Source organism: Berghia stephanieae, chromosome 10 (assembly GCF_034508935.2).
Source record: "Berghia stephanieae isolate SIO BIC M18660-M18661 chromosome 10, UCSD_Bste_1.3, whole genome shotgun sequence".
In the NCBI taxonomy this organism is placed as follows: Eukaryota; Metazoa; Mollusca; class Gastropoda; order Nudibranchia; family Aeolidiidae; genus Berghia; species Berghia stephanieae.
The window spans coordinates 718,126-735,517 of NC_088369.1; the positions used below are offsets into that span (position 1 = coordinate 718,126).

General features: G+C 35.4%; 2 protein-coding genes across 2 annotated transcripts; both read left to right on the forward strand.

Moving 5' to 3' along the window:
- Positions 1-1,292: 1,292 nt before the first annotated feature.
- On the forward strand, positions 1,293-3,094 carry LOC144955890 (uncharacterized). The gene is made up of 2 exons (XM_078886148.1): positions 1,293-1,465; positions 1,784-3,094. The coding sequence occupies exon 2, from the start codon at positions 2,229-2,231 to the stop codon at positions 3,054-3,056; it is 828 nt and encodes a 275-aa protein (XP_078742274.1). The 5' UTR covers positions 1,293-1,465; positions 1,784-2,228; the 3' UTR covers positions 3,057-3,094.
- Positions 3,095-3,386: 292 nt separating this feature from the next.
- On the forward strand, positions 3,387-5,020 carry LOC144955966 (uncharacterized). The gene is made up of 2 exons (XM_078886229.1): positions 3,387-3,821; positions 4,898-5,020. The coding sequence occupies exons 1-2, from the start codon at positions 3,387-3,389 to the stop codon at positions 5,018-5,020; spliced, it is 558 nt and encodes a 185-aa protein (XP_078742355.1).
- The last annotated feature ends 12,372 nt before the right edge of the window (positions 5,021-17,392 follow it).

Below are 17,392 nucleotides of genomic sequence, written 5' to 3' on the forward strand. Positions count from 1 at the left end.
TAGGACTAATAATATATTAAATAACTATGAATAGCGATGTTATATTTGCATTAGACTGACGGGCCGGTAGGTTTTCCTCCTTTTTGACAAATTTTCATTGTCATCACTGGGGGACCTGTGCTTGTGTCAGGATGAAACGGTTAGATAATCTCAAAATAAGTACACTGATAGAGTGTTCTTCCTTTTCTTAGGTACTTTAATTGTAATTCTAGAATTTTTTTACTAGATCCCATTTTCTTCCTTTTTGCTGGCGCTGAAATGACTTTCCATTTGTTGCAAGCGCCGTGAAACCCTTAAAAACAAACAAATACTTTTCTCTTTCATGAACGAACTATGGGTTTTTAGGAAAATTAATCGCAACTTTTAGCAAAATTTTTGCAAATTTTGCTGTTTTTAGCTTGCAAAATTGGGGATTTTTTTTCAAAAAACGGCCATGTTTTATATATATATATATTATATATATATATATATATATATATATATATATATATATTAGACGGTCTAACCTTGATTAGAATACCACAATTACCAGCTGTTGAATTTTACAGCTTGTATAAATTGCAGAACAAGTCTGCAAAATTAATTATCCACAAATCTACTTAGGGGAGCGAAGTGGCCGAGTGGTTAAGGCATTGCACTGTGACCCGCATGGTCCCGTATGGTTCGAGCCCCACTTCAGGCGCTTTCGTGTTTTTTCCTTGGGCAATAATCTTAACCCCCAATTTGTCACTTGAAGAACATGGGTGTTTCCTGAAGACATCAGACATCTTGTTTGATGAATTAACTATAATATTCCTTCGTGGAATGCCTAGGCGATGATATTTTATAGGCATTTGTGGCGCTAATGTACAGTTTATTTACACCTTTAACCCACATAATTTGGATCTGAATTGCGTCCATTTACGTCTATACAACATCAATGTTTTGTTATGCTTCAGAGGTTGTTTTTTTTTAGACAAATGGATATTAAAACAGTCTGTATTGTTCATAATATCAGAATAGAAATGTAAATCAACCATTTCAGGTAACATCGGTTTAGTTTCGATATTGTAATTACCTGCATTCCCGACCCATTGTTCTTGCTAATAAACGCAATAGTCACTTTTATGGATTCCGTTATCACTCTGTTAGTGTCATCCGACAAAACATCCATCATCATTTTTGACAAAAATAGTTTTTGATTCTAACATCCATGAAAAATAAGATTACTTTTAACCTCGTTAAGAAAAAAGATAACAATGTTTGTTTTTAAACTTCGTGTAAGACTTTTTGGCATGTTAAGGTGATGATTATTTAATTTATAGCTTTTTTTTAGGATATAACAAATTCTGTCGGGAATTGACAACAAGCGCCTTGTTACTGCACGCCACGTAGCATGGTTATAGCTGTATAATGTCGTAGTTCAGAATGTTGGTCACATAAAGAAAACTTTCTCTCATTATTCAGTAAGTGCATCAGAGAAGTGGTAAGTGTCACGTAACATCGATTCACCTTAATGTTCTAAATTTTTATTTTAGTATTTCATACATGAAAACGGAGTTCATCTCACTCTAATTATGTTTCGGTAGGCTTAGACAAACTTTAGCTTATAATATTAGATTATCATTCCTTTATTAACTTTCTATTTGAATTCATTTCAAATTTGTGAATACTTTTTATTCAGCTTTTGTCAAGTAACCACTAATTATAAATGCTGATGGATTTAATCTCCATTTTTCATTTCTCTCAAGAACTTACGCTTTGACGGCCACTATTCAACTCCTCATATTGTCTATATTTATAGATTTACATCTTACTCTCCGTACTTTGTGGACCACAAGACGCTCGAGCTCTCTTTATCACCTTTACAACTGTCAATAATTTATCAAGTCCGAGACTCGATCAAAAGAAGAACTGCAACGTCTCTCCGATCTGAAGTGGAACCTCACAAGACCTCAAGCAATTTCTAATATTATCATCTCAGCAAGGTCGCATAAGATTCGTAATAATATCATCAAATTCTTTTTTGTAAGTGTGATCACCATTCATTTATATGAAGACTCAATTCTTTCCAGTCGTATCATCTTAAACAACCGTCATCTGTTCTTTCTTTTAAAAAGTAACTAGTAATTTTTAGGGGTCTTATCTAATCAATTAAATTCATTTAATATATTAAAAATTTATTAAGACTATCTTTCTATTCCAATTCTCTTCATTCTTCCATGTTCGAACTATTTTAAATTCCCGTCATGAAGTCAGGAAAAAGTCTCCATTTTACCAATGGGTGGCTAACGATTATCGGTTGTTTTCTCCTTATTTTCCCTTACGGACATTCATACTTCTGGGGCAATTTATTGATCTACACAAATTCTTACATGGTTCACTACACTGGAATGCACCCAACAGCCCAAGGTCCCTGGCTAATGACGTTGAGATTAATTAGTGGTTGTGTATTTATTTTCATTTCCGGTTTTGCAATCCGACGAACAGGCGCAAAACTGCTTCTCATTTTCGGAATTATAACAACGAGTGCCAGCTACTTTCTTACCTATTTTGCCATCCAAAAGTCAAATGCATTGATGATTTTTACCTTCGGGGTTTTGAATGGTGTTGGAGATGGGGCTGTAGTCTGTGTATGCATGCAGCTCATTGTCAATCGGGCTGGGAATAAAACTGGAAAATGTATGGTTATTGCCAGAACGGGCTTTTTTATAGGAGGCATTATTACAACCTTAATTGTCACGTGGTATGTCAATCCCGATAACAAGGTTCCAGACAAGAAAGTTGGATGGGTTCTATATTTTACCAAGGTGGATATTATAGATAAAGTGCCATCAGTTTTTGTAATTCTAGAAACCTTGTGTTTGACTCTACAAATCATAGGGTACTTCTTGGTTAAAATCAGACCAGTGGAAGAGGAGCAGAACTCGAAAAGTTGTAGAAGTCATGCTGAAGAAAATTATCGTAATGAAGAGAGCAACAAAAATTTGACAAACATTCAGGCTGGAACAAAACCATTGTCTTCATATTTATCACTAAAAACAACACAAAAATCACCATCGAAATCTCCACTCTGACTCTCATCACCACCGTCAATTTCAACAATTCATCATTCATTGTTAGCATCATCCATCATCATCATTCATCATCATCATCATCATCATCATCATCATCATCATCATCATCATCATCATCATCATTCATCATCGTCATCATCATGGTCTTCGTCGTCATCATTATCTCCACCAACAGCATCTCAAGTGACTCCAAACAAATTTCAGATTTCCTGGTTGGCATCATCATTATCCTCCTCTTCATCTACAACATCATCAACATCATTATTGTCTTCACCAATATCCCAAGAAAACCAACCAGTAAATCAATCCACCAATTTAAGCCCACGTCAGATGATATTCACTCCGAAATTCTACACCGTATGTCTTATTCTCACAACCACCTCGTCTAGTCTCGTCACCATCAACAACTACTACAAAGAATTTGGACAGCTCTTGATCGCCGATGATTTTTTCTTGGCCAGAGTAGGCACAGCCTCTACAATTTCAACACTTATACTCTCAATATTTCTGGGCATTTTACAAGACAATATCAGCATCAAGAATTTCTTTCTATTCTATAACAGCTCATTCACGATTATCGGATTGATCTACCCTTTTACAGCAACAGTCGACATTTGGGCGTTTTCTACTCTGACTGTTATGTATTTTGATATGATGGGGTCTGTCTTCTCTATTTATTACATTGCTGTTGCAAAGCTGTTTGGAAAGACACATTTTGCAAGCAATATAGGGATTATTGTCATTTCAGGTAGTATCCTGAATTTGGTAATGTCTTTAGTCTTGGAAGAAATACTCATTCAACTGGGCTGGAATTATTTATTTCTTTTCCCAGGTTGTCTTAATTTCTTTGGAATTATTGCTGTTATAGCAACAGATTTTGGGCATCAATGAATCAAAATGAACTGTAAAAAGATCTAAATATATATTTTTAACAATCAAGTACATGTTATTATAATGTTTATCATTCAACATACAGAAGAGATGTTAGAAGTAAATGCCTCGTGGATGAAAATATTCACACCCAACTGAGAGTTTTCATGATAATCAGGAATGATTATCTAAATACTTTATTAATTGTGACTTAGGTGTGCATATTTCCAGGTCTTGTATCCGAACGCAATTGTGGGTTTGATTTAACATTGTTGTAATCGATTTATTAAATTTGGATTGACAGTATTTCCCGTTTCAACAATGAGCCCAGAACAATTGGGACTATCAGACCTGAAAATAAGTACACGTCGATTGTGACACAATCGTCTCAAAGTGATGTTTGATATTTGTCCCTTCGAGATACTGTGTCAATTTTCTTAAACACATGGCAACTTAAACCATATTTTATATTATTTCTTCTAATATAAGAATAATGGACGAACTCAGACATTGAAATAGCGTTGTTTGAATAGTCTCTCAGACCACAGACATTTTCAAGATATGTCTGTATTTAGAGAAGTGTGTCTAAGACCCATAACATTCCAATGAGCTGGTTTTTAAAAATATATTATTCAGAGTAACACATACCTTTTGTGGTTCAAATACGATAAGTGTATGGCAGAAAATGATAATACACATTTATACAGCGCTCATTCTTGTGTAAAACACAAGCTCTAGGCACTTTACACTATAAATTATCAATTTTGAGTGAAAAAAATGCAATGCAATGAATTCATAGCCAAATCAAGGATTCATAGCGTCAATAAAAGCAAATACAGTAAAGATGTGTCTTGAGATTCTGTTTAAAGGCAGGTAAAGACTTGCACTCCCTCAGACCAGAAAAGAGTCACACATTGGACTACAACCTGGCATCGAGTGATAGCAATAATTTTGTGATTAAATTTCTTCAGTTATCATGTCAATCCTCTGTTAGATTGTTTTTGAGATTAACATATACCAAAACTTTCGTATACCTGGATAAGTTTTGCGAGTTCGCCCCCAAGAAAGAAAAATTAAGGCAACTGCAGGAATAAATTCTTGTCCTCGAATCATGTATTGTATAGAAAGCAACCGTCACCCACACCAACCATGGCCATCGTTAACTTGAGCCGGACACTAGAATCTACTAGGAATTATATTTTGACGTCATGTTTTAGGTTTGTGCAGCGACAAGTGAGTTGTCGTTAATAGTGCTCAAAGAATCAAGTGATTCCATTGGTTGATCTCTAGATTACAACTCACGATTTGTTTTCTTTTGCGGTCTTTTGACGTCATTATATGGTCGGTGTCAGGCTATCAGTTTTACGATGGCTACGCACCAACACAGACAGACAGGAAAACTACATCGGACTCACGGAGGGCCGCTTCAAAACGCTGTACAATCAACACATCTCAGCCTCCAAACACGAAAGAAAAAGAACACCGACTACATTGAGAGAACAACATCTGGAAATTAAAGGACTCAAACACCCGATACAACTTCACATGGGACATCGTCTCAAAACAAAAAAGTTACTCAATAAACACCAAAACAATGCGAATTAGACGGAGAAGAGAAAATTCACATAGTAAATACCCCCAACACGCCACACTAAACAGAAAGAGAGAGCTTTTCAACACTTGCTTGGACAGAAGAAAACTCTTTCTGTCTAATACACATTACACAACCGAATAAAGCATTCATAGCCCCAGAGCCCACGAGCCCCAGCACCGCCTCCCCAACACCACACCACACAAACCACACACACACACACACACACACACACACACACACACATGCGCAAAAATCCTACGTCCGGAAACAAAATGCTCACCAACTGAACACAACAGCATTCCTCCCGGAGATAACTAAACAGAATACCTCCCTGACGAATCCATCAAAATACCAACGAATGTATGAAACAGCGTTGTAGTTGTAGGAGGAAATAACCAAATGAGGTGAGGATAATATATATATATATATATATATATATATATATATATATATATATATATATATATATATATATATATATATATATATATAAAGTCACTCACATTTTTTTGGCCAATACAAATGTTTCGATGATCTTCATGTCGCCGGTGGCATATTGTCCGTCGTGTGCTTTTTCATTCGAGGGGTCGATGTTTATTTCTTGAGTCCTTTCTTCCGTTGTGTTGTTGATTTAGCGGTGATGAGTGTTGTTGTGTAATGATATGATGTAGTGTGTTCTCATTGCGTATGTGTGTGTGTGTGTTGTGTTGTGTTGTGTTGGGTGTTGTGTTGTGGAATGTGGTTGCGTGGGAAAAAAGGGAGGGCGAGGGGCTAGGGATTGCTACTATAGTCAGATTTTTAATAAGTGGCGCGTGTTTATCTTCTTTTTCTCAACTGTCCCTCAATGCACAGCTGCAAAAGTTTGTATGACCCTCTGAATCAATTTGTCTTTATCAAACAATATTTTTTCATTAATTGTAAAACAATAGGAAAGGATTTCGCTTATAACAGATATATTAAAATTGATAACTGGTAAGGATCGTAACTCATCGATGATTTACAGTTTATAGTATCAAAATTATGAAATTTCCGCTTATCCATTTTGAAGGAATTCGTTAGGTATTTTCTTTTTTTCCTTGGGCAAGATTATTATCCCCCAGTTTACTCGCTTGGACAACGTTGGTGATTCCTATTGACATCAGACATCTTGTTTGATGAAATATACATATTATTCCTTCGTGGAATGGCAAGACGACAATAAATTATGATGTCGTGACGGAAAGGCGTGATTTAAAAAAAAATCTACTTATGTTTTGTGTCATGGTCTCAAGTGAGTAAAGAGCTACTCGACTATGCATAAAGATATATGTGTCATGGTCTCAAGTGAGTAAAGAGCTACTCGACTATGCATAAAGATATATGTAGAATGAGGCCCCAGAATTTACTAGTTACTATAAATGAAAAACAATTAACGATTTGTTTACAATGAAATAAAAATAATGATGAAATTTAATTAAAAGAGATAAACAGTGATCGTGGTAGTTACAAATAGATATATGAATACTTTACGTAACTTATGATAATATATCAGGTTCATAAGTTTACGTTTCCAGGCAGTTGATGGGCTTGGATGATCTATTCCTCTGATAACAGGATTGGACGCGTAAAATTCCACTTCCAGGCAATTGGTAAGAAGTTATTGTGTAGTCCTTGACAGCGGGCTTGGGTTTGATCCTTGAAGATTATACAATCAAAGTTAAAAGCTCCGACGTCTTAATGGTGTAGATATAATATCTACAAAGTCCCAAAAGATAAAAATCTGCCAGTATATATATAGGAATAGAGGGACTGGCCGTCCGGCATAGATTTAGGAGAGAAAGTGAGTGTCAAATGTTAGACCTATCAGCTTTTATAATAAGTGGCTACGTGACAGAATGTAGAACGAAAAGTATTCACTAATTAGAAATTAATTCGAGGGAAGGCTATAAAAGGAAAGACGATCTAATATTAGAAGGTAAAGTTTATCTAAGCCTACCGAAATATAACTGGAGTGAGATGAATTCAGTTCTTAATAAAATAAAATTTAATAAGATAATTGTGAACAATCTTTACTGTGACACCCCCCACCCACGTTTAAAATATACTCTTTAACCATTATGGGAAAGATAGATTTTACAAACGGAAGTAAATTTACTATCATGATACTCTAGCATTAATCCATTGTTATGATTTGTGCTACAATTAAATTATTTATTAACTAGACATGGAAATGTTTATATTAACGTAGGTATATGAATGGGTGACAATAACAATGAAAGATTGTGATTACAAATCATTGTGATGAACAACATGATGGCAATGTGATTACAAATCATTGTGATAAACAATAGTGATGGCAATGGAGCATGGTTTAAGTCGATGATATGAAGGTATTTTACTGAATGAAATGAATGAAAATGTAAATGGGATATTGACATTTCAATTATTAATCATAAATGAGTGAAAATTCATAACAATAATAGATAAAGAGAAGATTTCCCAAATCATGAATGGGTATGGTATATATATCCAAACAATACTCAATGTTACATTAAGTTGGGTCATCATGTTTACAAATAAAATTATCGAAATTGTGCGTTCTGATTTGGCATAGTTTGCGAGGTAACTAACAGTATGCATGGGAGGTTAAGTTATACCCTTCTCACGTGTTTATACTAATCGAGAAAGTAGGTCGGCGTGAATATTTTCACAGCCTGGTATGTGAGAGATACTGAAAGTGTAATTTTGCAAAAATAGACTCCACCTTAGTACTCTATTATTCATTTTGTTATTTCTTATGTACGTGAGTGGTTTATGGTCCGTTTCGACCACAAACTCTTTTAGCAGTAGATATCTGCTTAATGTCTTTAAAGCAAAGACGATGGCCAGTCCTTCACGCTCTATTACAGAGTATCGTGATTCTCTGTCCAATAATTTTTTGCTTGCATATAAGCAAGGCATTAGAGTTCCCTCATGTTCCTGTAATAGTACACCTGCGATGCCCTTATCAGACGCGTCAGTTCTTACAACAAATTCTTTTGATATGTCGGGTAATTTAAGAATTGGTTCTGAACAGAGTAATGCCTTTAAATGGTTAAAGCTATTCTGACACGCTTCTGTCCAAACAATTTTGTTCGGTGACCCATTCTTTGTCAGATTTGTTAGCGGTGTCGCGATGTGCGCGAAGTTGTAAATGTATTTCCTGTAAAAATTTAGGAGCCCAAGTACTTTGCGTACTTCTTTTTTTGTCTTAGGTGGTTGCAATTGTGCGATTTTTGTTTGTTTTTTCTGTCTCGGGTGTCTGTGTCCCATGACCAACGGTATGATTAATCCTGCATTTGAAGCTTCGATATTAGTAAACATAGGTTGCGACTCTGTGTCTCTATCAAAATATTTTTTTAGCATATTTGCATGGAATGTCTTTGTTGTGTTGTTAATTTTAATCTCGTAATTAACATTAGATTTTATTGCTGTTATTTTGAATGGTCCTTTCCATGTAGCTAAAAGTTTACTCGAGTCATCGGGTAAGAGTATTAGTACTTTGTCACCAATCTCAAATTTTCTTGACTTGCTTTTTCGATCGGAGTATTCCTTGTATTTCTCTGCTTTTTTAGTGACGGATTCCTGTGCTAGCTTACATGTATCCTCTATTCTGTCTTTCAGGTTTCTTACATATTCGTAAGCAAACATAATTTCGTTATTGTCCTCCTCATTCCCTTTACAAATTTCGGCTACTATATTGATCGGGCCGCGAGGTGATCGTCCATACATCAACTCAAATGGGGAGTAGTCTGTAGATTCTTGGGGTATTTCTCTATATGCAAATAGGATTGCTGGTAAGTATCTGTCCCAATCATCTGGTTTTTCTGCTGACACTTTTCTTAACATATTCTTTAGAGTGCCATTAAATCTTTCACAAAGACCATTTGCTTGGGGGTGGTAGGGGGTTGTGAATGAGTGTTGGATTCCCATGAGTTTCATGGTTTCATGCATCATATGTGATGTAAATTGGGGTCCACTGTCCGACAGTATCTCATTTGGTATGCCTATTCTAGTAAAAATTGTCATCAATGCTTCAGCTATGTGATCCGATGTAGTTGATTTCAATGCTATCGCTTCTGGCCACCTGGTTGCGTAATCGACTAGTGTTAGTATGTGTGTATGGTTTCTATCTGATTTTGTTAAAGGGCCTATAATGTCAATTGCAACTTTTTGAAAAACTTTTTCAATAACTGGGGTTGTCTCTAATGGCAATCTCGGTATTCTGCCTTTTGCGACTCTTTATTGGCATGTGTCACAAGATTTCACATATTCTCGGACGTCTTTAGTAATTCCAGGCCATGTGAAATTCTCGGATATTCTCTTCAATGTGGAAGAGCTCCCAAGATGTCCAGAAGTTATTGAATCGTGCGCTATTCCAAGGATTTTGTTTCTGCAAATACTCGGCGTGACCAGTTGTTTAGCTATTTTGTTTCTTTTCCTATGTAACCTGAACAGAATATCTTTTTCAATGATGTATTCAACTTTTGATTTCGTCCCTTTGTTTGCGATATTGAAATATGAAGTTAAAGTCGGGTCCTTTTTCTGTTTTTCAATGAACGTGTTCCTGTCAAATTGTTGTGGTTCAAGAGAAATAGTCATTGGCTTCTCTGTTGTCTTAGTCATCTTTCTTGTTTCTGCTAGACAAGCTGTTTCTTGGGTTAATGACCATTCTTTTACATCTGTTGGGTTGTCTTTAAGACCTTTTATATTGCCAACAATAACATCAGCGACGGGGTTGGGAAGTATACAGCATTCCACTATTCCTGTATAGTATGGGGTTTCTATGTACACGTTAGCTGTTTCAAAGGTTTCGACTGTGCCACTGAATGTGATGCATTGTACCGTTTTTTCCAGTTTTGTCTTCGTCATTGATCAAAGATGCTTTTATTCCTACTGTATTGCATCCTGTGTCTCTCAATATTTTGCAATCAGTTCCATTAGCTTTGCCTTCACAAAAAAATAGCGATCCTGATTTGTGAGTTTGTGTTAAAAGTGACATACCTTTCACGCAATACACATTTATATTTTCTCCTGACATTACTCGTGTCTGATTATTTACACTGGTTTGGAGTGATGCATTTGCAGTTTCTTTCGGATATCCCACGATTTTGTAACATTTGTCTGCTGTGTGGCCTTTCATTCCACAATATTGACATTTAATTATAGGTTTGTTGGTTTCCTTATACTCAGTATTATTGTCAGTGCTATTTCTTGTTTTGTTTTGATAGGGTCGGCTATGGTCTCTATTGAACTGTTTGTTCCATGGTTTGTTACTATGATCATCTTGTTTCACTTGCGTGTTCCGAGTGATTGATCGGCTCGTTCTATTTGAGTACTGAACTTTAGGTGTACCTGGACTCTGAGCAGCGGCAGCGTAGTATGGTTCCTTCAATGTTCTGCTAAGGGGTGTCAATGGATGTGCCCTGTTAAAGTTTTCTGCGTAGATTTTTAATTTGTCCAAGTTTTCTGGCTTTCTCTCTTTAAAGAATGCGACTAAATCTGGGTTGCAAGCTTGATAGATTCGATTCTTCAGCGTGAGATAGTAAAGGCCTGCAAAGTCGTCTTGTTTTACGTTTGCCAACTCAAGCCACCGATTTAGAAATTGAGTAATTCGGTTCACGAATGTATTAAAGTCTTCTCCACTTTCCGGTTTTGCAGTGTGAAACCTTTCCTGGTAACCATCTTCCGTTAATCTAAATCTTTTTAGTAGAGCGTCTTTAATTTTACCATAATCATCTGCATCTTCATTTGTTAAGGTATAGAAAACTTTTAGCGGTTCTCCAGATAAGCAGTTAATCAAGGCTGTGGCCCATTTGCTTTCTGGCCAACGATAACCTTTAGCCTGAACTTCGAATCGGTGTAAGAAGGATTCTAGGCAGTCTGAGCGTTCATCGTATGTTGGCATGCGTGGAAGTTTCACGAAAAATTCATCACTATTATTATGTTTTCTTTCATGACCGGTTTTTGTTTTTTCAATTTCCAGCATCATTTGGGTCCTTTTGGTTTCTTCTTCTGCTAAAGCTATTTGTCTTTTTAGTTCCCTTTCTTGGACTCTTTCTTCTCGTTCTTCTCTACGAATTCTTTCTTCATTTTCTTCTCTACGAATTCTTTCTTCGTGTTCTTTTTCTTCTTTACGAATTCTTTCTTCATTTTCTTCTCTACGAATTCTTTCTTCATGTTCTTTTTCTTCTTTACGAATTCTTTCTTCATTTTCTTCTCTACGAATTCTTTCTTCATGTTCTTTTTCTCTTTTACTTTCTCTTCGCACCATGAAAATATTCTTTCCTGGGGTATTTCTAAGTCCTTTGCCAGACTTAAGTATCTTTTATATGCTTTCATGTTGCAATAAATTAGTTACGATGTTTTATATATATTATATTGACAGGATACTGTTACTGACTGTTTTATTTATTTACACTTACTGGAATGAACTGTTCTATTTTTAGAAATCTCTCTCTCTTATTTCAACTTATTATGTATGTTTAATTTGATGCCTTTTATCGTTATATCTTATAAAGCAATGTGTCAATACAATGCGGAGTTATTATGACTTGTGTCAATAACAATGTGTCAATCGCGTGTACTCTAAACTATGTTACTACGAAAAATGTATCACCAATGTGTGTGACTCGTCGTTAGTTTGTGTACAATTATTCGTAATGACGCTAATATACTAGAGTGTGATAACAATAATAGGATGCCAAAATAATCCCAAGTTATCTATCACTAAATATAACACGACGGCTAGTAGACTCCTTTTATTATTATTTAGTTTTTAAAGACTCACTTTTCAGAACATAATATATAAGTGGTTTTCGGTAACAGTAATATGCCAAAAATGCATTTAAAACAAATCACTATGCAAAACAAATCACGATGTCTATAGTTACTATGTGATGCCCAACTCATGTAAAAGAGAATAATGAAGGATATATCTACCAACTCAGTTCGTGGCTGGGACCTCTCTCTTGTTCAATGGTTGTTCAACAATTGTAATTAGGCATTGAAGAGTGTTTAACAGTGATGTCTGAAATACAAAACAATAAAATATCGTAAGATTTACAATAGTTACAAAATGTGTTCACAACACTGAGTGATTGGATGACAGGTGAATGAATCGTTATGGAATGTAAACATATTGAAAACAATTCATGAATGGGGCAAACAACAAAATGAAATGAGTGATATAATAACAAAGTGGACAAGGAATGAATGAATGAATGAAAAACTGAGTGAATAGATGAATGAATGAATGGATAATGTATGAATGAAAGAATGAAGGGAGGAATAAATGTATGAATGATTGGATAAATGAGTGAATAAACGAATGAATGGATGAATGAATGAATGAATGAATAAATAAATGAATGAACAATGAATGACTGAATGATTTATAAATGAATAAATGGATGAAGGAATGAATCAATAAAATGCTATTCAATTTGAATGAAAGAATGAATGGATAAATTGCTATTCCATTTAAATGAAGAAATGAAAAAGAAAAAAAATTTAATCCTGTAAATAGGGAGTTCAATTAAAATATGATCAAGTGGGGCAATTAAGAGTTTTACAATTTAAACTTTAAAGTTAGATAAAATAGATATAAGTAACTAAATAAATTCAATTCATTATATGTGTCCCCTCCAAAATGTCATGGTCTCAAGTGAGTAAAGAGCTACTCGACTATGCATAAAGATATATGTAGAATGAGGCCCCAGAATTTACTAGTTACTATAAATGAAAAACAATTAACGATTTGTTTACAATGAAATAAAAATAATGATGAAATTTAATTAAAAGAGATAAACAGTGATCGTGGTAGTTACAAATAGAGATATGAATACTTTACGTAACTTATGATAATATATCAGGTTCATAAGTTTACGTTTCCAGGCAGTTGATGGGCTTGGATGATCTATTCCTCTGATAACAGGATTGGACTCGTAAAATTCCACTTCCAGGCAATTGGTAAGAAGTTATTGTGTAGTCCTTGACAGCGGGCTTGGGTTTGATCCTTGAAGATAATACAATCAAAGTTAAAAGCTCCGGCGTCTTAATGGTGTAGATATAATATCTACAAAGTCCCAAAAGATAAAAATCTTCCAGTATATATATAGGAATAGAGCGACTGGCCGTCCGGCATAGATTGTGGAGAGAAAGTGAGTGTCAAATGTTAGACCTATCAGCTTTTATAATAAGTGGCTACGTGACAGAATGTAGAACGAAAAGTATTCACTAATTAGAAATTAATTCGAGGGAAGGCTATAAAAGGAAAGACGATCTAATATTAGAAGGTAAAGTTTATCTAAGCCTACCGAAATATAACTGGAGTGAGATGAATTCAGTTCTTAATAAAATAAAATTTAATAAGATAATTGTGAACAACCTTTACTGTGACACCCCCCACCCACGTTTAAAATATACTCTTTAACCATTATGGAAAGATAGATTTTACAAACGGAAGTAAATTTACTATCATGATACTCTAGCATTAATCCATTGTTATGATTTGTGCTACAATTAAATTATTTATTAACTAGACATGGAAATGTTTATATTAACGTAGGTATATGAATGGGTGACAATAACAATGAAAGATTGTGATTACAAATCATTGTGATGAACAACATGATGGCAATGTGATTACAAATCATTGTGATAAACAATAGTGATGGCAATGAAGCATGATTTAAGTCGATGATATGAAGGTAATTTACTGAATGAAATGAATGAAAATGTAAATGGAATATTGACATTTCAATTATTAATCATAAATGAGTGAAAATTCATAACAATAATAGTAAAGAGAAGATTTCCCAAATCATGAATGGGTATGGTATATATATCCAAACAATACTCAATGTTACATTAAGTTGGGTCATCATGTTTACAAATAAAATTATCGAAATTGTGCTTTCTGATTTGGCATAGTTTGCGAGGTAACTAACAGTATGCATGGGAGGTTAAGTTATACCCTTCTCACGTGTTTATACTAATCGAGAAAGTAGGTCGGCGTGAATATTTTCACAGCCTGGTATGTGAGAGATACTGAAAGTGTAATTTTGCAAAAATAGACTCCACCTTAGTACTCTACTATTATTCATTTTGTTATTTCTTATGTACGTGAGTGGTTTATGGTCCGTTTCGACCACAAACTCTTTTACAGTAGATATCTGCTGAATGTCTTTAAAGCAAAGACGATGGCCAGTCCTTCACGCTCTATTACAGAGTATCGTGATTCTCTGTCCAATAATTTTCTGCTTGCATATAAGCAAGGCATTAGAGTTCCCTCATGCTCCTGTAATAGTACACCTGCGATGCCCTTATCAGACGCGTCAGTTCTTACAACAAATTCTTTTGATATGTCGGGTAATTTAAGAATTGGTTCTGAACAGAGTAATGCCTTTAATTGTTTAAAGCTATTCTGACACGCTTCTGTCCAAACAATTTTGTTCGGTGACCCATTCTTTGTCAGATTTGTTAGCGGTGTCGCGATGTGCGCGAAGTTGTAAATGTATTTCCTGTAAAAATTTAGGAGCCCAAGTACTTTGCGTACTTCTTTTTTTGTCTTAGGTGGTTGCAATTGTGCGATTTTTGTTTGTTTTTCTGTCTCGGGTGTCTGTGTCCCATGACCAACGGTATGACTAATCCTGCATTTGAAGCTTCGATATTAGTAAACATAGGTTGCGACTCTGTGTCTCTATCGAAATATTTTTTTAGCATATTTGCATGGAATGTCTTTGTTGTGTTGTTAATTTTAATCTCGTAATTAACATTAGATTTTACTGCTGTTATTTTGAATGGTCTTTTCCATGTAGCTAAAAGTTTACTCGAGTCATCGGGTAAGAGTATTAGTACTTTGTCACCAATCTCAAATTTTCTTGATTTGCTTTTGCGATCAGAGTATTCCTTGTATTTCTCTGCTTTTTTAGTGACGGATTCCTGTGCTAGCTTACACGTGTCCTCTATTCTGTCTTTCAGGTTTCTTACATATTCGTAAGCAAACATAATTTCGTTATTGTCCTCCTCATTCCCTTTACAAATGTCGGCTACTATATTGATCGGGCCGCAAGGTGATCGTCCATACATCAACTCAAATGGGGAGTAGCCTGTAGATTCTTGGAGTATTTCTCTATATGCAAATAGGATTGCTGGTAAGTATCTGTCCCAATCATCTGGTTTTTCTGCTGACACTTTTCTTAACATATTCTTTAGAGTGCCATTAAATCTTTCACAAAGACCATTTGCTTGGGGGTGGTAGGGAGTTGTGAATGAGTGTTGGATTCCCATGAGTTTCATGGTTTCATGCATCATATGTGATGTAAATTGGGGTCCATTGTCCGACAGTATCTCATTTGGTATGCCTATTCTAGTAAAAATTGTCATCAATGCTTCAGCTATGTGATCCGATGTAGTTGATTTCAATGCTATCGCTTCTGGCCACCTGGTTGCGTAATCGACTAGTGTTAGTATGTGTGTATGGTTTCTATCTGATTTTGTTAAAGGGCCTATAATGTCAATTGCAACTTTTGAAAAACTTTTTCAATAACTGGGGTTGTCTCTAATGGCAATCTCGGTATTCTGCCTTTTGCGACTCTTCTTTGGCATGTGTCACACGATTTCACATATTCTCGGACGTCTTTAGTAATTCCAGGCCATGTGAAATTCTCGGATATTCTCTTCAATGTGGAAGAGCTCCCAAGATGTCCAGAAGTTATTGAATCGTGCGCTATTCCAAGGATTTTGTTTCTGTAAATACTCGGCGTGACCAGTTGTTTAGCTATTTTGTTTCTTTTCCTATGTAACCTGAACAGAATATCTTTTTCAATGATGTATTCAACTTTTGATTTCGTCCCTTTGTTTGCGATATTGAAATATGAAGTTAAAGTCGGGTCCTTTTTCTGTTCTTCAATGAACGTGTTCCTGTCAAATTGTTGTGGTTCAAGAGAAATAGTCATTGGCTTCTCTGTTGTCTTAGTCATCTTTCTTGTTTCTGCTAGACAAGCTGTTTTTTGGGTTAATGACCATTCTTTTACATCTGTTGGGTTGTCTTTAAGACCTTTTATATTGCCAACAATAACATCAGCGACGGGGTTGGGAAGTATACAGCATTCCACTATTCCTGTATAGTATGGGGTTTCTATGTACACGTTAGCTGTTTCAAAGGTTTCGACTGTGCCACTGAATGTGATGCATTGTACCGTTTTTCCAGTTTTGTCTTCGTCATTGATCAAAGATGCTTTTATTCCTACTGTACTGCATCCTGTGTCTCTCAATATTTTGCAATCAGTTCCATTAGCTTTGCCTTCACAAAAAAAAAGCGATCCTGACTTGTGAGTTTGTGTTAAAAGTGACATACCTTTCACGCAATACACATTTATATTTTCTCCTGACATTACTCGTGTCTGATTATTTACACTAGTTTGGAGTGATGCATTTGCAGTTTCTTTTGGATATCCCACGATTTTGTAACATCTGTCTGCTGTGTGGCCTTTCATTCCACAATATTGACATTTAATTATAGGTTTGTTGGTTTTCTTATACTCAGTATTATTGTCAGTGCTATTTCTTGTTTTGTTTTGATAGGGTCGGCTATGGTCTCTATTGAACTGTTTGTTCCATGGTTTGTTACTATGTCATCTGTTTCACTTGCGTGTTCCGAGTGATTGATCGGCTCGTTCTATTTGAGTACTGAACTTTAGGTGTACCTGGACTCTGAGCAGCAGCAGCGTAGTATGGTTCCTTCAATGTTCTGCTAAGGGGTGTCAATGGATGTGCGCTGTTAAAGGTTTCTGCGTAGATTTTTAATTTGTCCAAGTTTTCTGGCTTTCTCTCTTTAAAGAATGCGACT